The 21,454-nt window shown below is 45.1% G+C and overlaps 1 protein-coding gene across 15 annotated transcripts in view; it reads right to left on the bottom strand.

Annotated features, from left to right (window-relative positions):
- Positions 1–3,623: 3,623 nt before the first annotated feature.
- Positions 3,624–21,454, bottom strand: part of SLC37A3 (solute carrier family 37 member 3) — a 65,081-nt gene continuing 47,250 nt past the window's right edge. For 8 of the 15 annotated variants that reach the window (XR_012432930.1, XM_074036138.1, XM_045388247.3 and 5 more), the window contains 6 exons: positions 19,893–20,034; positions 17,132–17,233; positions 16,477–16,524; positions 14,364–14,515; positions 7,559–7,624; positions 3,624–5,308 (listed from right to left, as the gene is read on the bottom strand). Coding sequence is in view for 12 of the 15 variants with exons in the window: in XM_074036138.1 (XP_073892239.1) it covers positions 5,216–5,308; positions 7,559–7,624; positions 14,364–14,515; positions 16,477–16,524; positions 17,132–17,233; positions 19,893–20,034 (603 nt within the window). In the remaining 3 variants the exon portion in view is untranslated. The remainder of the gene's footprint in view (positions 5,309–7,558; positions 7,625–14,363; positions 14,516–16,476; positions 16,525–17,131; positions 17,234–19,892; positions 20,035–21,454) is intronic. The other 7 variants (XR_012432931.1, XM_045388245.3, XM_074036140.1 and 4 more) reach the window with 3 other exon arrangements.

Consider the following 21,454-nt stretch of genomic DNA (forward strand, 5'->3'; position numbering starts at 1 on the left):
TCTAAGGATAAGGGCTTTCAAGAGAGGTTTCCAGAAGGAAAATAGCATTACTAGTAGGGTTATCAGGAAAAGCTTCATGGAGGTGGGCAACGAAGGGGACTATGAGGGATGAAGAGAGTTTGAATGCTTGGAAGGGACAGGCCAAGTAAAAACACACAGCAGGAATAAAGACAGCAGCTTGAATAACATGGAGATTTGTATTGGAGCAAAAGAGCTCATTGTTCGCTGCCGCTGAGCCCTCAGGGAGAGCTGGCGAGGCTGCCAAGAGCCAGAGGAGAGGAGACTGCACTCAAAAGCCACGTAGTCCGAGAACCTGGGCAGCGCCGACAGTCTGCGGCCATTGATTGCAGGCGTGCAGCGTCCTGTGTAAAGCAGGTGGCGGGGCAGTGTGCAGGGTCAGGGAGGAACTTTGCCCTGGCCTGCTCTGCCCACACTCCACTCTTGGATCTTCCTCCCACCCTTCCCAACACACTCCACATTTATTCTGCACCAACCATGCGAGGAGCTGGGCACTGCAGAAAAACAGCAGCCGTCTCCTTGGGGAGTTAGATACAAAAATAGGGAAGACAGAAACAGCTAAGCACCAAATAAGCAACACTGACATTACCACCAAGGGAAGGAGAGATGGTAGAGAAGGAAGGGCTAGCATGGCTGGTTGGGAAAGGTTCCTCAGATGAGATGGTGCTTGGCCAAGCCTTGAGGGAAAATTAAGATTCACGAAGCTGGGAGCAAAAAAGCGGTATTAAAGAGAGGTGTCAGTCAAGACAAGAAGGTATGAATATGAATGCACAACTTCCCTTTGCAGTGAGTAAACGAGCTAGCTGGTCTGACGCTGCAGAAGGTTCGTGTAGACAGGCAATGGGAGGGTCAGTACAGAAAGTGAGTGAAACTGAACTCTGCAGAATCTCAATCCCAGGTACTTGATTCTCTTGACCAAGGTTTCGAACTTTGTGGTCCAACGATGAGCTTCAAGTTTTGGCCCATGCTCACCCAATAAGAAAATTGCGAATATTTTTTCATATAAGCATTTCAATCTGGGAGACATTAAGTGGCTTTCAGTTTCTCAAAAGGGTTTATGACCTAAAGAGCTGAAAATGATTAATGCAGCAAACTGGCAGAGTGGTCTGTGTGGGGAGGGGAGAAGGGGTTGGGATTATATAAGTCGAGTCCAGTCCCCTCCCCTGAGACCAGCTGTTCTTAACTATGCACCAGATAGTCATTAACAAACAGATGCCATTCCTCTCTTTAGTGGCTTCTTGTTCAATAAGTACTTGACGGGGTTACTGGCAGATTACAAAAGTAGCTCATCAGGGAAACCAGCACAGGGGGAACAGAGGAGAGAACCCAGGAAAAGGGATAGTCGGTAAGAAGATTCGATAAATTAAAATGCCAGAGAAGCCAAAGAAGAAAAAGTCCTGGGAAAGACGAAGTGGTTACAGGTGTCAAGCACAAATACGGGATGAGGGGGCAAAAAAATCTCAAAATTCAGTGACCCTCAATGCTGTAGGGTGATGAGAGGCCAGAGGCTAGAGATACGGGGTCCAAACTAGGACACTCAGAGAGCGAAAGGAAGTACCATTGATAATTACGGTGAATGACAGGCATAAACCAGGACCGTCCTGGGCCAATAGATAGGCAGCTACCTAGTTGAGGAGGAAATGAGTAGCACAGACGGGAAGGCAGCAGATACTGTCTATTAACTCAAATAGTTTAGCTGCAAAAAGAAAACTAGGGCATTAGTCAGAAAAGTCAGTAGGGAAAAGAAAAGGCTTTACCATGTATTGATTTGGGAGGCAGGAGGACTTCCGGAGGTTTTGAAGAAGGGGGTTGGGTGCGGTGGCTCATGCCAGTAATCCAGGCACTTTGGGAGGCCGAGGTGGGCAGATCACTTGAGCCCAGGTGTAAGACACCACCAGCCTGGGAAACACAGCGAAATCCCTTCTCTACAAAACAAATTTTTAAAAATTAGCTGAGTTTGGTGGTGAGCACCTGTAGCCCTAGCTACTCGGAGTGGGCCACTGCGCTCCAGCCTGGGTGACAGAGCAAGACCCTGTCTCAAAAAAGAAAAAAAAAAAAGAGCAGCGGGAGGGAAAAAGGGAAAAGGAAAGGGGCGCAAAGGGCTGACAGCATTGTACATTCTCCATCCCACAGAACATCATGAGGCACAGCAGCTCCTCCAATACTGCTGCAGGCATGCTGACTGTGGCACTCTGGTTCCTCGGAACCAGGAAAGGACGGAATAGCAAGAGTAGCGAGAGACATTTCCTCCTTTGAAACTGTAAGAAAAAGAAAACAGCTTCTGAAAAGAAAAGGCAGACCGCAGCATCTGATTTCAACCTAGTGAGCATTGGCGATCTGGCTGTGAGGAAAGGATGCATTTTCAAACCAGCTTTCACTATGGCTTTCTCGTCCCTTTTCGAGGGAGAAGATACTAAGAAAATAAAGCAAACTCTTAGATGTTCATTAAAGTTAAATCCTGGCTGGGCGCAGTGGCTCATGCCTGTAATCCCAGCAATTTGGGAGGCCAAGGCAGGTGGATCACTTGAGGAGTTAGAGACCAGCCTGACCAACATGGCAAAGCCCCATCTCTACTAAAGATACAAAAATTAGCCGGGCATAGTGGCGTGCGCCTGTAGTCCCAGCTACTTGGGAGGCTGAGGCAGGAGAATCGCTTGAACCTGGGAGGGGGAGGTTGTAGTGAGCCGAGATTGCACCAGTGCACTCCAGCCTGGGAACAGAGTGAGACTCCATCTCAAAAAAAAAAAAAAAGTTAATTCCTGTGCAGATTGGCAGAACTAGAATAAGGGAATATATCCTTATTTCATGTTGTCCAGTGCCGAGCATTTATTTGTAATTTCATTTTAGGCAGGGCCCAGTGGCTCATGCCTGTTATCCCAGCACTTGGGGAGGCCAAGGTGGGAGGATCGCTTCAGCCCAGGAGTTCAAGACCAGCCAGGAAACAGTGAGACTTCATCTCTACAGAAAATAAAAAGACTAAAAATAATTAGCCGGGCATGGTGGCGCACAGTCAGCTACTTGGGAGGCTAGTCCCAGCTCCTTGGGAGCTGAGGCAGGAGGATCACTTTTGACTCCAGGAGGTCGAGGCTGCAGTAAGCCATGATCGTGCCACTGCACTCCAGCCTGGGTGACAGAGCGAGACTCTTGTCTCAAAAAAAATCAAAAAATGGTTTTATTTCAATACAGCTCGGGGGCCACAGAAAAGTCAGGGAAACAGTCACCAATCTAAGGTTCAACTGGGTAAGAAAACACTGGCTGGTGTGGGGACACAAAGATGAGACCACACCCACAGTGCAGTTGGAAAGGAAACTCTGAACCAAACGCCAGTCAAGAGGTTCGATGAGAAAACAGACGGCCCTTAACTTACAACCGGGCAATTCATCCAAATGGAGCACAGTCTTCCACAGTAGGAAAGGGCAAGTTTTCACAGAACAGATGGAAATGAAGCCACCCCAGCACCTCGGGTGAAGGAGCAGGTGACCCAGCAATGCTGTGGGTTAGCGTGGGCTCACCCGGGAACGCTCAGTATCAGGAAACATTAGGGCACTGATCACATTCTAAATCTCAGCACTCATGGTATATACATTTAAATACCGAAACGGAGGTTCATTATAAAAGTCAGTTTATTTCCCCTTTCTGTGTTTCGTATTTTCCCTTTTTGTCAGTAAATGAGCAATACAATGATTGGAAATCTGCATGATTAAATAATATTAACAAGTTCATAAACACACCCCATATCAGAGTATAAAGCAAGAGGTTGAAAAATATTCCCTAACCCAATGCAAATTAGGTGTCCTTCAAAATTGCACATTCTCCTCCTAGCTTGCTTGTATAATTTAAAATATATACATATACAGAATGATCTTAAAATATTGATAACTAGTATGGAATTCACAGCCCTGAAGATATATACTCTACATTTTTCTAAAGAACGGACACCCCTCAGGCCCTAGTAATCCACTCATGTGATTCAATGTCACGTACAGTCAGTCCTCAGCTTCTGATTTTTGGACTTTACAATGGTGCGAAACGGTTGCAATTTCGACATAATGTACAGTATTCAATAAATTACATGATATCTTCAACACTTGATTATAAAACAGAGTTTGTGTTAGATGATTCTACCCAACTGTGGGCAATTCTAAGTGTTCTGAGTACATTTAGGGTGGACGAGGCTAAGCTGTGGCGTTCGGTAGGTCAGGGGTATTAGATGCATTTGACTTCCAATGGGTTTCCTGGGACGTAACCCTACCGTAAGTCAAAGAGCATCCGTACTTGACACTTACTAGAACAAAAGGTCTTTCCCTTTTCTCTAATTCTAGTCCTCAGCTGAGGTAACTCCAGGAACCCGGTTGTGCCAGAGATCAATCCTCTAAAAATAGACTAAGCAGATTAGCTTCCTAGAGGATCCTAAAGTTCCCAGACAACAGATCTGGGGTGGAGTTGCTTCGGCTGCGAGTTACACGTCGGAATGTTCGAGATAACTGATGTACCTTATGGTCCTTGAAAGGAAGACTAAATACTTCCAGGAGCCAAAGTTAATTTGAATGAAGATGGAGGAGAACAGTTGACAATAATTTGAAGATATTCATGCTTCTAGGGCTGAATGACTTTTGGATCAGACACAGAGTGACTGAGCCATTCAACGGGCATGTAGTGTGATCTTTCCCACCACAGGGAACAGAGGGATTCTTTGTCCAAGGCAGGCTGGCAGCTCGGTCCAGCTTGAGCATTTGATCGGGATTTGATGCTTCAAAGATGAGCCACTCTCTATAAACTCATTACCAAAGCAAAATGCAATGATCTCTTCCATTTGTGGAACACATCACCAACACAAACCACGCGTGGCTTTGCCTCCTATTCACTCCATTTTTGAGGCTAGAGAAAGTTCAAGTCCAAAACAACAGTTAAGGTTAAAATGCTAAACCTCAACAGGCCACACAAAGATGCTGGCAGAGTCAGAGGTCACTCGGCACATTCATGAAACAACAAAAATCATCAACAATAATTCCTGTAGTGTAGAAAACTCGCTCAGCCTTCACCGCTGGTCAGCATCTCAGGTGGCTGGCAGTGTTGAGAGAGCCCTGACAATCCAAGGTCAGGCTGGTGCTCCTAGACAAACCCAAATTAGGGCAGATTCGAAGCCCCAACGGTCCTGATGTGGCTGACGTTGTTCTTTCTGTCTCGCAGGCACCAGTCACTCCCTCAGTATATGAGCCTGTCTCCTTCGCATGAGAGAGAATATTTCCCTCACTATTAATGGCGAGATAAACACAATTGTACAACTTGTCTGTGAAGAGAAAATAGGATTAAAAATGCAACAACAAGTTACTTCTGTTAGAGCGTCATGTTTTGAACATAACAATGGATTTGTACAATTACATTCATTTTGACTTCATACAAAGGTAACGTTTAATCGTCAATGAATTAGAAAATGATTTTGAAAAGTACGGCTAATACTACAAAATACTTAACATCACATTTCAGTTGCCAAAAAAAAGAACACCACATACACATAATTTGCCATAGGCAGAGCAGAGAACTGAGACCAGAGGCTCAGATTAAAACGATGATCCTTGTAACAAAGTCTTCTTTCTACTACAATTCCTAGCATGATCACATCAGAAAGTTCATCACAAGATACTTCCCTCTACTTAGCACGGATGTCAGAAATGGAACACAAGTTATATGGCCCAGTCTTTGGAAGCTAGATGGGAATTAGATGCAAGCTCCAAGGTATTCCTGGAGCTGGACTATCCCGGGAATCCTTGACCACAGCAAGAGGACAGCTGCCTGGAGTAGGGGTGGTGGAGGCTGCCTTCAGTCCCAGTGCCCTGGGTTTGAGGACAGGATACTGAATGCGTCCCTGGCGCCTTCCACACTCTCGGGTAGACCTGTCTTGAGCAGTGTCCCACCAATAATGTGCCTCAGTATGTCACAGCTCATAACAGAGAGCAACATTTTAAAAGCACAAAGCCTCAGGAGTTTGAGACCAGCCTGGGCAACATGGTGAAACCCCCTCTAGGAAAAATTCAAAAAGTTACCAAGGCGTGGTGGCACACACCTACAGTCCCAGCTAATCAGGAGGCTGAAGTGGGAGGACCACCTGAGCCCGGGATCACCTGAGCCCAGGAGGTCAAGGCTGTAGTGAGCTGTGATCGTGCCACTGCACTCCAGCCTGGGTGACTGAATGAGACCCTGTCTCAAAAAAATAAGTTAAAGGCCGGGCGTGGTGGCTCAAGCCTGTAATCCCAGCACTTTGGGAGGCCGAGACGGGCGGATCACGAGGTCAGGAGATCGAGACCATCCTGGCTAACACGGTGAAACGCCGTCTCTACTAAAACATACAAAAAACTAGCCGGGCGAGGTGGCGGGCGCCTGTAGTCCCAGCTACGCGGGAGGCTGAGCCAGGAGAATGGCGTGAACCTGGGAGGCGGAGCTTGCAGTGAGCTGAGATCCGGCCACTGCACTCTAGCCTGGGTGACAAAGCAAGACTCCGTCTCAAAAAAAAAAAAAAAAAAAAAAAAAAAGTTAAAAAAATAAACAACGACTTATTCTTTATTGGCTATTTCCAAGAAAGCAGAGAATCCCAGCCAAGATTGTCTAGGGCATCATAAATATTTCCTCAAGAAACTATCACCGTTTTAGAACCGGGAAACATGACAGTGTTAATTACAGCAATGCTTCTCTTTTAACTCAGTGTTGCTTGGTGTACATTGTAATTTACTTCAGAATTCCTAAATTATATTCAGCAGATAGAGAGTAGCCTAGAAGAGTATACTGATTAGGGGCTGGTGATACTTTAAATAAGTCTCTTCTTGTTTTTCTGAAGTCATAAATGGCAATATTCATTAGACTCAGGTCAAGAGCAAACTGAGAGCCTTTTTCTTCCTTAAAAAGAAGAATGTGAGGTCAGGCGCAGTGGCTCATGCCTGTAATCCCAGCACTTTGGGAGGCCGAGTCGGGTGGATCCTCTGAGGTCGTCAGAAGTTCAAGACCAGCCTGGCCAATATGGTGAAACACCGTCTCTATTAAAAATACAAAAATTAGCCGGGCGTGGTGGCAGGTGCCTGTAATCCCAGCTATTCGGGAGGCTGAGGTGGGAGAATCGCTTGACCCGGGAGGCAGAGGCTGCAGTGAGCCGAGATCATGCCACCACACTTTAGCCTGGGCAACAGAGCGAGACTGCCTCAAAAAAAAAAAAGAAGAAGAAAGAAGAAGAAAGAAGAAAAAAGAAAAAGAAGGAAGAAGAAGGAAGAAGGAAGAAGGAAGAAGGAAGAAGGAGAAGAAGAAGAAGAAGAAGAAGAAGAAGAAGAAGAAGAAGAAGAAGAAGAAGAAAGGAGAAGGAGAAGGAGAAGGAGAAGGAGAAGGAGAAGAAGGAGAAGAAGGAGGTGTCTTTTAGACTAATAAAATGTTACTTTTCACAAAGGCGCCTTTAAAAGCAATCAACAATTCTGCTGAAGAAGTGACTTAAGTAAATGCTTTGAACTTAATTAATAGAAAAATGACTTTTTTTTTTTTTAAAGGAGCACCTACTTACCATGAGAATGAAAAAGTAGAAAACCCACATCCATCCTAGCTTGTCCCGGATCAGAGACACTAAATACTAAAAGGGAGAAAAAAAAATTACAATATAATTCTTTATAAGTTTATAAAAGGAAGCAGCTAAAAAGTAGATTAAACATGGCTATTTTAGAAAATAAGAAGGGGACACAGGATTTGTATGTTTTGCAGTTTACAGAGCTCTTCCACATACATGTGCCTGCTGTGATTAACGGCCCATTTAAGCATGCAGAGTCTAAATGGAAAAACCATATAGTAGAAGTTGTCAGTTTATTTATTTATTTATTTATTGGTTATTTTTTGGGACGGAGTCTTGCTCTGTCGTCCAGGCTGGAGGGCAGTGGCGCAATCTCGGCTCACTGCAAGCTCCGCCTCCCAGGTTCACGCCATTCTCCTGCCTCAGTCTCCCGCGTAGCTGGGACTACAGGCACCTGCCACCACAGCCGGCTAACTTTTTGTATTTTTAGTAGAGACGCTGTTTCACTGTGTTAGCCAGGATGGTCTCGATCTCCTGACCTTGTGACCTGCCCGCCTCAGCCTCCCAAAGTGCTGGGATTACAGGCGTGAGCCACCGCACCCGGCCCAGAAGGTTTATTTTATTCACTTTGCTATTTAGAGAGGAAGATGAACATCCACAAGCTACACCCACTTAATCATTCTTTCTTCCAATGAAAGGTCCTATAATTGATGCCTCAAAAAGAGTTTGTCTTTAAGTATGCCACTCATTTTCCAATCATGCTGTTTGCTCACAGTGTTGCTGTACTACCTTTGCATCCTACAGCATATCCATTTACTTTTTCAATTACTGAAAAGGATCTAATTGCACTTATTTAACCCATTTTCTTTTTTTCTCTTATTATGGTAAGATATAACTTACATAAAATTAGCCATTTTAATCTTTTTTTTCTTTTTTCTTTTTTTTTTTTTTTTTTTTTTTTTTTTTTGAGATGGAGTCTCCCTCTGTTGCCCAGGCTGGAGTGCAGTGGTGTGATTTTGGCTCACTGCAAGGTCTGCCTCCCGGGTTCACGCCGTTCTCCTGCCTCAGCCTCCCAAGTAGCTGTGACTACAGGCGCCTGCCACCACGCCCAGCTAATTTTTTGTATTTTTAGTAGAGACAGGTGTTAGCCAAGGATGGTCTCGATCTCCTGACCTCGTGATCCACCCACCTTGGGCTCCCAAAGTGCTGCGATTACAGGCGTAAGTCACCGCGCCCGGCCCATTTTAAACATTTTTAAGTGTGCAATCCAGTGGTATCAGTTACATTCATAATGTTGTACAACCATCACCACTATCTATTTCTAAACTTTTTCATCATCCAAATAGAAACTCTGTTCCTAATAAGAAATTAACTGCCCATCTCCCCAGCTCCTGCTAACCTCTTCTTTCTGGTTCCATGAATTGGCCTATGCTAGATATTTCATGTAAATGGAATCACAATATTTGTCCTTTTATGTCTGGAATGTTTTGCATAATGCTTTCAGGGTAGACTACATTGGAACTTCACTCCTCTTTTTTTGGAGATGGGGTCTCACTCTGTCGCCTAGGCTGGAGTGCAGCGGGCAATCTCTGCTCACTGCAACCTCCGTCTCCCAAGTTCCAGCAATTCTCCTGCCTCAGCCTCCCAAGTAGCTGGGATTACAGGCGTGAGTCAGCATACTCGGCTAATTTTTGTATTTTTAGTAGAGATGAGGTTTTACCACGTTGCCCAGGCTGGTCTGGAACTCCTGACCTCAGGTGATTCACCCACCTCAGCCTCCCAAAGTGCCGGGATTACAAGCGTGAGCCACTGCACCTGCCCCCCACTCCTTTTTTTTTTGAAATGGAGTTTTGCTCTGTCACCCAGGCTGAAGTACAGTGGTGCGATCTCAGCTCACTGCAACCTCCTCCTCCCAGGTTCAAGGGATTGTCCTGCCTCAGCCTCCCAAGTAGCTGAGGTGCCACCATGCCCGGCTAATTTTTGTATTTTTAGTAGAGACGAGGTTTCACCATGTTGGCCAGGCTGGTCTTGAACTCCTAATCTCAGGTGATCCACCTGCCTCGGCCTCCCAGAGTGCTGGGATTAAAAGGGGCAGGGTCTTTCTCTGTTGCCCAGGCTGTAGTGTAATAGTATGATCACAGCTCACTGTAACCTCCCTTCATTTCTTTTTAATGGCTCATTAGTATTCCATTGTATGGATATACCACATTTTGTTTCTCCATTCATCTGCTGATGGACCGGAGTTGTTTCTACCTTTTGGCTACTATGAATAATGCTGCCATAAATGTTGACATACAAATATCTGAGTCTCAGTTTTCTTTTTTTTCTTTTTTGTTTGAGACAGAGTCTTCCTCTGTCACCCAGGCTGGAATGTGGTGGTGCAATCTTGGCTCACTGCAACCTCCACCTCTCAGGTTCAAGAATTCTCCTGCTTTAGCCTCCCAAGTAGCTGGGATTACAGGCACCTGCCACCACATCCAGCTAATTTTTGTATTTTTAGTAGAGATGGGGTTTCACCATGTTGGCCAGGCTGGTCTCGAACTCCTGACCTCAAGTGATCCGCCCACCTCGGTCTCCCAAAGTGCTGCGATTACAGGCGTGAGCCATGGTGCCCGGCCCCCAGTTTTCAATCTTTTGGGAAATACCTAGGAGTGGATTTGCTGGGTCATATGGTAATTCTATTTAATTTTTTTTTTTTTTTTTTTTTTTTTTTTTTGGAGACGGAGTCTCGCTCTGTCGCCCAGGCTGGAGTGCAGTGGCCGGATCTCAGCTCACTGCAAGCTCCGCCCCCCGGGTTCACGCCATTCTCCTGCCTCAGCCTCCCGAGTAGCTGGGACTATAGGCGCCCGCCACCTCGCCCGGCTAGTTTTTTGTATTTTTTAGTAGAGACGGGGTTTCACCGTGTTAGCCAGGATGGTCTCGATCTCCTGACCTCGTGATCCGCCCGTCTCGGCCTCCCAAAGTGCTGGGATTACAGGCGTGAGCCACCGCGCCCAGCCTTAAATTTTTTTGAAGAAGCACCGAAGTATTTTTCACAGAAGCTGCATCATTTTGCAGTCCCACCAGCAATGCAGGGCTTCAATGTCTGCACAGCCTCGCCAACACCAGTCACCTGTCCTGGTTTTTAATTACAGCCATCACAGAAAGTATGAAGTCACAACTCACTGTGTTTTTGATTTGCAATTTCCTAATGACTAAGGATGTTGAGACTCTTCATGTGCTTATTGGTCATTTGTACACATTTGTCATGAAGATTTGTCCTTATGTTTTCTTCTATGAGTTTTACAATTTTAAGTTCTTAAAGTTAGGCCCTTAATTCATTTTGAGGTAATTTCTGCATATGAGGTAAGGTAAGAGTCCAACCTCATTCTTTTTTTTTTTTCTTTCCTCCCCCACTCCTCAGCTCCAACTTCATTCTTTTCATGTGGATATCCAGTTTTCCCAATACTGTTTATTGAGAGACCATCCTTTCTCCATTGAATGGTCCTGGCACCCTTGTCAAAAATCAGTTTGGCCACAGGCACAAAAGGATAACATTCTTTGATCACATTATTACTGAAATGTACATGTGAAAAAAATTAATGCAGAATGACTATGTGATTTATATTAGATCACATCATGTGAAGCAAAAAAGAGGTCTAATCATCCACTAAAGGAAACACAGGGTGCTCCAAACTCTGACTGCAACTTTATCTTTTTTTTTTTTTTTTTTTTTTTTTGAGACAGAGTCTCGCTCTGCCGCCCAGGCTGGAGTGCAGTGGCGTGATCTTGGCTCACTGCAAGCTCCGCCCCCCGGGTTCACGCCATTCTCCTGCCTCAGCCGTAGCTGGGACTACAGGCGCCCGCCACCTCGCCCGGCTAGTTTTTTTGTATTTTTTAGTAGAGACGGGGTTTCACTGTGTCAGCCAGGATGGTCTCGATCTCCTGACCTCGTGATCCGCCCGTCTCGGCCTCCCAAAGTGCTGGGATTACAGGCTTAAGCCACCGCGCCCGACCTTTTTTTTTTTTTTTTTTTTAAGACAGGGTCTTGGCCTGGCAAGGTGGCTCATGCCTGTAATCCTAGCACTTTGAGAGGCCGAGGCAGGAGGATCACTTCAGCCCGGGAGTTTGAGACCAGTCTGGGCAACATGGTGAAACCCCATCTCTACAAAAAAAAATACAAAAATTAGCTGGGCGTGGTGGTGCGTACCTGCAGTCCAGTCTACTTGGGAGGCTGAGGTGGGACAATCGCTTGAGTCCCAGAAGGCAGAGGTTGCAGTGAGCCAAGATCCTGCCACTGCACTCCAGCCTGGGTGACAGAGTCAGACCCTGTCTCCAAAAAAAAAAAAAAAAAAAGAGAGAGAGACAGGGTCTGGCTCTGTCACCCAGGCTGGAGTGGAGTGGTGTGATCATGGCTCACTGCAGCCTTGACTTCCCAGGCTCAAGCAATCCTCCCATCTCAGCCTCTTAAGTAGTTGGGACAGGCACATACCACCATGCCCAGCTCACTTTTTTTTTTTTTTTGTAGAGATGAGGGTCTCACTATGTTGCTTGGGCTGGTCTTGAACTCCTGGCCTCAAGCAATCCTCCTGCCTTGGCCTCCCAAAGTGCTGGGATTACCGGTATGAGCCACCACACCCAGCCTCATGTATAAGTTTTAATGTGGACATTCATTCTCATTTCTCTTGGGCAGATACTGCAATTTAATTTTACTGAACTCCTAGTATATGTCAAAAAAAGCACTAAGCATTGGGTATGCAAAGACGAAGGAAACAAGCACAGCACCTGTCATGGTGTATCCCCTTTACACCGTGACAGGTGCCTACTAGAGGACCGCATCAACTGCTATGGCAACCTGAAGGAGAAACAATTCTTTACTTGGGAAGTCAGGGAAAGATGGGGGCAACAAAGTTATTCAGGGTAAATTAGTACACTGGCTAAGGACAGGACTGATAGAGTTTAACGCTAAGTCACAGAGTTTGGGATTTCACCCCTTAGGCAATGGGAAATCATTCAAAACTCAACATGGAAGAGGAATGAGTAAAGCTAACAGTGACTTACTCCAGATATGCTTCCCCGACCATGAAGGTCAGTCTAGGACCCAAGTTCACAGTGAGGGATCTGGATACTGGCAGGTGAGGCAATCTAAATAAAACCAAACTCTCTGAAATACTCATTATAATCCACCCATTTAGTTAGTGAAGAAAACATTCGAAATGAAGGATAACTTAAAATAATATAATGTCAGAAAAGGATGCCCAATGCAGTCACTCTCTACCCCAAAAAGGAAAATATCTGAACTGACGGCTGGGAGCATTTTTCAATTCCCACTCCAGAGCATGATCAGGTAAGCACATTTTTCAAGTCTTTGCTAAGGTTTTTGTTTCTTTGGGGTTTTTTGCCCTTTAGTCTTATAATCAAATATGCTAAGCATATCAATCGTTCATTCCACAAGTAATGTCTACCGTGTGCCAGTCACTGTTCTCGGTACTAAGGTGACAGAAAAACATACAACAAAATGCCACATTCAGGAAGCTTATGTTACAGTGGGAGGGACAGACATTAACAAGCGCATATAGACTATTAAAATACGGCTAGGTAGTCAAAGTATTAACATGGCTTACTTTACCTCAATACTTGTCTCTCATTAACCACTAGCAATCAGACATTAGCAATTCACCCCCACCAAGCAAGTAACAATAATCGTCAAGGCTATTAATGACCTCCTAGATGTCAAAACTAAGAGCCTAAGAGACAAATCCTTCAGTTCTCCTTCTACTGACCTCTCTACATCCATGACCTTACTAACGCTTTCTCAAACGCAGTTCCCTTGACTATAGGTTACTCTGCTGCCTTCCTCTTTCTTTGACCACTGGGCATTCCCTGAGGCTCGGCCAACATTCTCTTTCCCCATTAAATGGTTCATTCACTTCCACAGGTTCAACTATTTTTATCCATACAGATGACTCTCAAATCCATCTTTTAGCAAAATTAGTACTCTACAATCTGTAGTGGTATATCCTAGAAGAGGCATGACTCATTACTGTGCCAGAAAAGAAATATCTGTCCCAGAGAAAGCCTGAATTTATGCCAAAAAAAAAAAAGGTCAACGTAAATAGTTCTAAGTATAGTAGGCCAATCTTAGTGTAGGGATCTCAAACATGCGAGTGCGGAAGAATCACCGAGGCGGCTTGTTGAAAATACAGATCTGTAGGTTCTAACTCAGCGAGTCTGTAGTACGCTTGGTGTTCTGTACTTTAATGAGTGCCCCAGATGATTCTGATACCAGACACTTATGGGACACTCTTTGAGATACGGTCAGAGATTTTTGGACACACAGGAAGTAGAGCAAGTGATTCAGAAGCAGCTGCAGAGTCCATGGCCATGTCTGGTGGGGCCCAGGAAGGAACATGTATGCAGTAGAGTGTCTGGGAGAGGGAGACAGGAGACAGCAATGGTGGGGTCCACATGCCAGGTGGGGATAACAAGAAGCGCCCCTGGCCATGGAACACCAGGTTCAGCCTGGAAAGAAAGAAGGGGGTGGTGGGCTGGGGCAGAAGGATCTGTCTGTCTTATGAGGTCTTAGCTTATTTGCAGACAGGAAGAATCTAGAAGTATAAGTAGAAAAAAGGAACTAAAAAAAATGGAGAGTTCTTCCACATTAGGAGGCATCAGCTGGTTCTGAGAGGAGACGGAAGTCCTTGGGCTCTCGGAACAGCGTTCTATAGCACAAGAGTGCCACCTACTGAGGCCCAGAGGGCAGGTTCACGTTCAGGCGCCTTTGAGGGAAGACATTAGAATCCCAGCCCCTCTCCTGTTCTCTCACCTGGCCCACAGCAGCTCCAATGCTCCCCGAACCATCAACAATTCCTGTGACAGTGGCCAAGGCCTCACTGCTCCCTTGGATGAGCTCCTGGCGACCCAAGTCCGCGGAAATAGCAGAACTAATCATATTAGAAGGTCCACCAATAAAAAATCCTGAAGTCACAAACAGAACAGGTTCTTATTAAAACACAATTCACAACCACTAGCAATCTACTGCATAAGGCAAAATAATATCCCAATAGTTTTCTTAATATGTTGGACAGACGTGGAAAAAAAAGGAAACCCCCAGATAGTATCATTTTCAAACTATTAATAGTTAACATCCACGTTCCTGAAATCTCTTCTTGAATTATGTGACACTCTAGTATATTTTGTAGAACCCAAAGATACAAAAATATAGTGAAACACATAGCCTGTCTAATCCTGTGAAGTTTACATTCATTAATATCAACTGCACTAGCTTGTCAAATAAATTCTATTATGGTAGAGTTGCATCATATGATCTTTCCACTACACAAATTCAACCAGGAATACTGAAAAAAAGAGCAAAGAGGAAAAAGCCACTGAAATGGAGCAGGTGACGCTACCTGCCACTGCTCTCAGTGAGGCTGCCCATGAATCAGGCATGGGATGGCCCAGGTGATTCTGTTCTCACTGCTGGTACCAGTTCCATGTACCCCAAGCAGAATGAGCAGCTCACTCTGCCAAGCACGATCTAAAGTTTAAAATAAGTAACTTTTCTGGCTGGGCGCAGTGGCTCATGCCTGTAATCTCAGCACTTTGAGGGGCTGAGGTGGGCAGATAACCCGAAGTCAGGAGTTCGAGACCAGCCTGGGCAACATGGTGAAACACTGTCTCTACTAAAAATACAAAAATTAGCTGGGCGTGGTGGCAGGCGCCTGTAATCCCAGCTACTCGGGAGGCTGAGGCAGAAGAATCACTTGAATCCAGGAGGTAGAGGTTGCAGTGAGCTGAGATCGCACCACTGCATTCCCGTCTGGGTGACAAGAGCAAGACTCCTTCTCAAAAATAAAAATAAAATAAGTTTAAAATAAGTAATTGTTCTGGCTGGGGACGGTGGCTCATGCCTGTAATCCCAGCATTTTGGGAGGCTAAGGCGGGTGGATCACCTGAGGTCAGGAGTTTGAGACCAGCCTGGGCAACATGGTGAAACACTGTCTCTACTAAAAATACAAAAATTAGCTGGGCAGGGTGGTGCATGCCTATATTACCAGCTACTCAGGGGGCTGAGGCAGAAGAATCGCTTGAACCCAGGAGGTGGAGGTTGCAGTGAGCTGAGACTGCGCCACTACACTCCACCTGGGAAACAAAGCAAGATTCTGTCTCAATAAATAAATAATAAATAAAATAAGTAATTTTTCTATAACATAGTCCCTAAATGCACCCAACTATTCTATCTAGTGCTCAAGTGACAAAATGCTGACCGACTTCAACACAGGAGGAGACACAAGCTATTGTGGATTTTTTTGAAAGCTTGTGAATTGGTCTCCCATGTGGCATCTTTCTAAGTCACTTCTAGAAATAAAAGCAGAAGCTGGGACAGTAATCAAAAATCTTAGAAAATCTGCCAGATGCAGTGGCTCACACCTGTAATCCCAGCACTTTGGGAGGCCGAGGCAGGCAGATCACGAGGTCAGGAGATCGAGACCATCCTGGCTAACACAGTGAAACCCCATCTCTACTAAAAATACAAAAAATTAGCCAGGCGTGGTGGCGGGCGCCTGTGGTCCCAGCTACTTGGCAGGCTGAGGCAAGAGAATGGCATGAACCTGGGACGCAGAGCTTGCAGTGAGCCGAGATTGCGCCACTGCACTCCAGCCTGGGTGACAGAGCGAGACTCCATTTCAAAAAAAAAAAAATCTTAAGAAAATTTCTGTCAATAGGGACTGCTTCTGTCACAATAGGACTGAGGAGGTGATGTAAGAAAGAGCAGAGAAAAAGAATCTGGAAAAGGAGACATCTTTCCTTCTAAAATCTGAATTCTCTGTAATTAAGGTTTCGGTACTACTCAAATTGAGGGAGAAAACAGTTTCCCTTTTCCTCTGAATTGACAGAGTAGCAGAAGCACGGTGGAGCAGAGCCATGGGCCGCACCTGTAACAGTCATCAGAAGGGCATTGATGGCCTTATCGTTTGGAGAACCTGTGAGGGAAGACACAGACAAACCACGGTGACTTAAAAAGCGGACTCCACGTGCCTCTGCCAACAGTACGCAAAGATCTGAGTCTCCGCGACCTCACAAATCACTCCCAGAGACAACAAAGAGACACAACTCTCTCTGCCGCTTTCAACTCTGATTTGTAACGTCTGCCTCTTGCTGGTGCTCAAGCTAACGAGACTTCTAAAAGCTAAAGAAAAGCCCTACTCCTGTCTCAGCAGCATCTTAAGGGACATATACCACACCTACTAATTACCATCTTTCCGCTTTTGAAACCTGTTCCCTTTTTATTGTTTTATTGGCTATAATGCCATGCCTCTGGAGCCTCCCCCAAACAAAGCATATACACTCCCAAGCAAGCTTTTAAGCAAATTAACAAAGCAAAAGAGATGTCAGTTTCCTCCCAAGACAAATAAAACGATGTGATGACAGGTTTCCCAGGCATTCACAGGACAATGCAAAGGTGGCATATCAGGCCTTGAAGCTGGTCTCCAGGCTCTCCCTAGCACTGGTCACTGACTCCAGACAAAATGCCTTATTCCTACCAGATTAGGGAAGCAAAGGAATTCGTAATTGCAAAGGAATACTCACGACTATACCCGACAAGGGACCCAACCGCCAGAAGTAGACTCAAGGCAAGAACCGGCGCTCTCTTCTGTAGTACGTCAGAGATGAAGCCTTGCAAAGTTCCACCTTCAAGCACAGAGTGTCGAGCAATCAAAATCACTTCTAATTTAGCTCGCTCACCTGAAGTGTGCTCCCCATTGGCCCTCTCGTCTCACTGGCAGCAGCCTAACACTGGTCTATCAAAAAATGTGGCTGGGCCGGGCGCGGTGGCTCACGCCTGTAATCCCAGCAGTTTGGGAGGCCGAGGTGGGCAGATCACGAGGTCAGGAGATACAGATCATCCTGGCCAACATGGTGAAACCCCCTCTCTACTAATAAAGTACAAAAAAATTAGCCGGGCATGGTGGCAGGCGCCTGTAGTCCCAGCTACTCAGGAGGCTGAGGCAGGAGAAGGGTGTGAACCTGGGAGGCAGAGCTTGCAGTGAGCCGAGATTGTGCCCCTGCACTCCAGCCTGGGCGACAGAGTGAGACTCCGTCTAAAAAAAAAAAAAAAAATATGGCTGACTCCCTGAAAAGGGGTCCTCCATTACTTCCTTTTAGGAAGATAAACTGTCTGTTAAATCGCCATGATGACCAATGCGGACAGGCGACCACAAATCAGACAGCAAAACATGAAAAAAGGAAAAACGGTCAAAACCATCGGCTATCCCTTACAAAAACAAGCTGTGAATGCTATTTCTGATTTTTCTTTTTAATTTAAAAGATAATGAATTAAGAACTATGTCTCTCTGGGCATGGTGGCTCACACCTATAATCCCAGCACTTTGGGAGACCAAGGCCAGGGGACTGCTTGAGGCCAGGGGTTCAAACCAGCCTGGGCAACACAGTGCCCTTATCTCTATAAAAGATAAATTAGCCGGGCATGGTAGCACGTGCCTATATTCCCAGCTACTTGGGAGGCTGAGGTAGGAGGATTGCTTGGGCCCAGGAGGTTGAGGCTGTGGTGAACCGTATCATGCTGCTGAACCCAGGAGGCTGAGGCTACCGTGAGCTGTATTGTGCCACTGCACTCTAGCCTGGGCAACAGAGCAAGACTGTGTCTCAAAAAATAAAAAATTGTGTCTTACAGTATATTGAGGCCAGTAGGTGGACACAGTGGCTCACGTCTGTAATCCCAGCACTTTGGGAGACGGAGGTGGGCAAATTGCCTGAGCCCAGGAGTTTGAGACCAGCCTGGGCAACACAGTGAAACGCCATCTCTACAAAAAATACAAAAAAAATAGCTGGGTATGGTGGTGCGTGACTGTAGCCCCAGGTACTCAGGGGGCTGAGGTGGGAGGATCGCTTGAGCCCAGGAGGTTGTGGCTGCAGTGAGCCAAGATCATGCCACTGCACTCCAGCATGGGCAACAGAGCAGTATCCCCATCTCCAAAAAAAAAAAAAAAAAAAATAGTGGCTAGTAAATATTCACTAAAATAAAATTTAGCAGTTATGGTTTGGTAATAGGACACAATCTTTAAAAAGCAGGGATATGAATCTTTCAAGCAACAATGTCACATACAGCACCATTCTGAGTTCTAGGGGCTACAGGACATCTGGTGTGTCCTTATCAGACAGGAGGCAGCTGGACAATTTCAACTTCAGAGGATACAGAAGTACGGTGAGGTCTAAAGGTTGCAACCTCACCTTTGGCTCTGGATTTAAGAATGCGGGCAGCCAAGTTCAAATACAGTAATATTAGATTGCCTAGCATAGACTGTGTGCTTTCACAAGCTCATGGCAGTTGAGTCTCACCACAATTCTAACCGTTAACATTATTGAAGGTTATTAAGATCTGGCATAGCCATGTAAGTAATACCCACTAAAGTACATTCTGCTCCTCTGTCTTATTTCCTTGTTCATACTTATTACTTCCTTGTTGATACGTCCAGCTACCACAAAATAAACCACTATTAAAATCTTTGTTTACAATGAAACAACTGTAAAACATTCACAAAAGTTAATCCCTGCTGTTACGTCTACCTCTATGATCTGACAACCTACATACTAAGGTGTGGTTCCCCTTTATCCTCAGCCGATATGTTCCATGACCCCCGCGTTTGCCTGAAACCACAGACAGTAGCAAACTCTATATATACTATGTTTTTTTCTATACATACATTCCCATGATCAAGTTTAATTTATAAGTTGGGCACAGAAATTAACAGTAACTAACAAAAATAGAAAACAATAACAATATACTGTAACATAAGTTATGTGAATGGTCTCTCTGAAAATATCTTATTGTACAGTATTAAGAGTAACTGAAACTTCGAAAAGTGAAACCACAGATAAGGGGGGGACTGGTGTATTCTCCCTTATTAGGCTGGGGGAAGTGGGGAAAGCGGGAGGTAGATACAATGAACACGTTCACATTCTAACTTGGATCTCCGACATACAATTAGCTTTAGAGCTAAGATATCAATGAGAAAGCCGTATGAAAGGATTGCATTTAAAGAGATTTCCATGTGCTTCCCAAGACAAAAGAACTGATCCATCAACAAAGGACTAAGAAAAAAGAGCCCAGTAAATCACAGCGCTGCCTTAGGCTGGGTCTTCCTTTCTATGGACCACTTGTTTTTTCCTTTTTTTTTTTTTTTAAGAGTTTGGCTGTTTACTAATAGGACAGTTTAGGGAAATGGCTGTAGAATAAGTAATAAAACTTTAAATGAGGCCAGATTTCACAACCCAGTAAAAGATCACTAGTGACTAACTTTATTATGGAAAAGGCACATCACTGGCATACCTACGATCCCTCCAACGTCGTACCAAATGGACAGCTTGTCGGCTTCCGCCTCCTTCCAGCCGAAGTTGTTACTCAGATAAAAGGGGAGCCAGAAGAAGAAGGAGTAATTCACTAACTTCAAGCAGGCGTAGGCCAGTGAGTACTACAAGAAAAACATTCAACTCTCAGTGAGGGACAAATAGCACAGCATGACCACCATTTTTAATGTCATTTAAAAGCAAAACAAAATAAAGGAATTTAGGATGAACAGAACCTGATTTTACAATTAAACATCTCTACAAACCCCCACTTCAGCCAGTCTCCCTCTGCTTTTCATCCCTGTTAACTTCTAGACAGGCATGTACAGCAGGCCTTTGGAATAAAAAACACATATGGCTACTTCTTAGCTGTCTCCAGTTTCTCCTCCTATCAGTTCTCCAGCAGAAGCAAGCCAGTGTTTGGAGCCTATAAGGCAGGGCACATGCCCACATTTCTTTATTCACACAAAGATGAATGGTATTCATGCCACTAACCAGCGTTAACCACAGGCAAAGAAGTCCAGGAAGCACCACGGCCTTTACTGGGAGCAGCCAAACGGGCTTGGTTATTCTACTCCTTGCCAAGGCAACACTATGAACAATGGAGAGCAAAGGGGCTACACTACAGTTCCAAGGTCTAAGAAGAGCAGCAGCATGATAATCCCTTTCACACTAGTTTCCAAAAGCTCCACATTCCCCGGTCCGGTGGCAAAGAAGAGAGTCTCTCTGGCGAGTCAAAAATGAAAGAACATGTCATCATCGTCCTTGTGACTCTCTCCTTTAGGGGAAAAAATGCTGCAGCTACATGAAGACGGTGGTGGGGCTGAGCCTCCTATATTCAACACATTACTACCAGGAAATCCTGACATTTAGCATCAAAGGAAAAAGAGGGGGGGGGAACAGAGGGGCTGACTTCAAAGGGTGTCTGGCTAGTATATTCTTTTCCCTGGAGCTGCCAGTTATTCCCTAGGTATCACTTGTTTTAAAACAGCTTCCCTGGCAGGCAACAGCCACCCCCTAGAGGGCCAAATCCCAATCACGAGTGCATTCTGACCAGACAGCCTGCTACAAAGACAAAGGAATTAAGTTAACTAGATTTCCTTTACATCCCTGCCCATGTCAGAGAACAATAGCTTGTGAAGAACAAAGGAACAGCAAAAGCGGTCCATATTTAGTCACAACAAAGATCTTTCTCAAAAATTAAACTATTACCAGTAGAGTATTTTAAAAACCAGTTAAAAGATAATAATCAATAGCATAAGAACAGGCCTAAAGCAACCTGCATTTCTCTTATATCGTATATCATCACTGGGTTAAAGGATTGTGGAAAATTACATTTTAACTCATACTTAACTCTGTTGGAAACGTGAGTTCTCTCAGCTTGGGGGCACCGACAGAAGAGGATTGACAGGCACGTATTAAGATGGCCTACAGATCACTCTACCTGAGGGATCACATTCATAAAGCACCGTTGACAAATGAAATAACAACAGGTGCTTGTTCAAAACACAACAGCCCAATGTTACAGGCCCCGGGGAAGACTGG

The sequence above is a fragment of the Macaca fascicularis genome, chromosome 3 (assembly GCF_037993035.2).
Source record: "Macaca fascicularis isolate 582-1 chromosome 3, T2T-MFA8v1.1".
Classification (NCBI taxonomy): domain Eukaryota; kingdom Metazoa; phylum Chordata; class Mammalia; order Primates; family Cercopithecidae; genus Macaca; species Macaca fascicularis.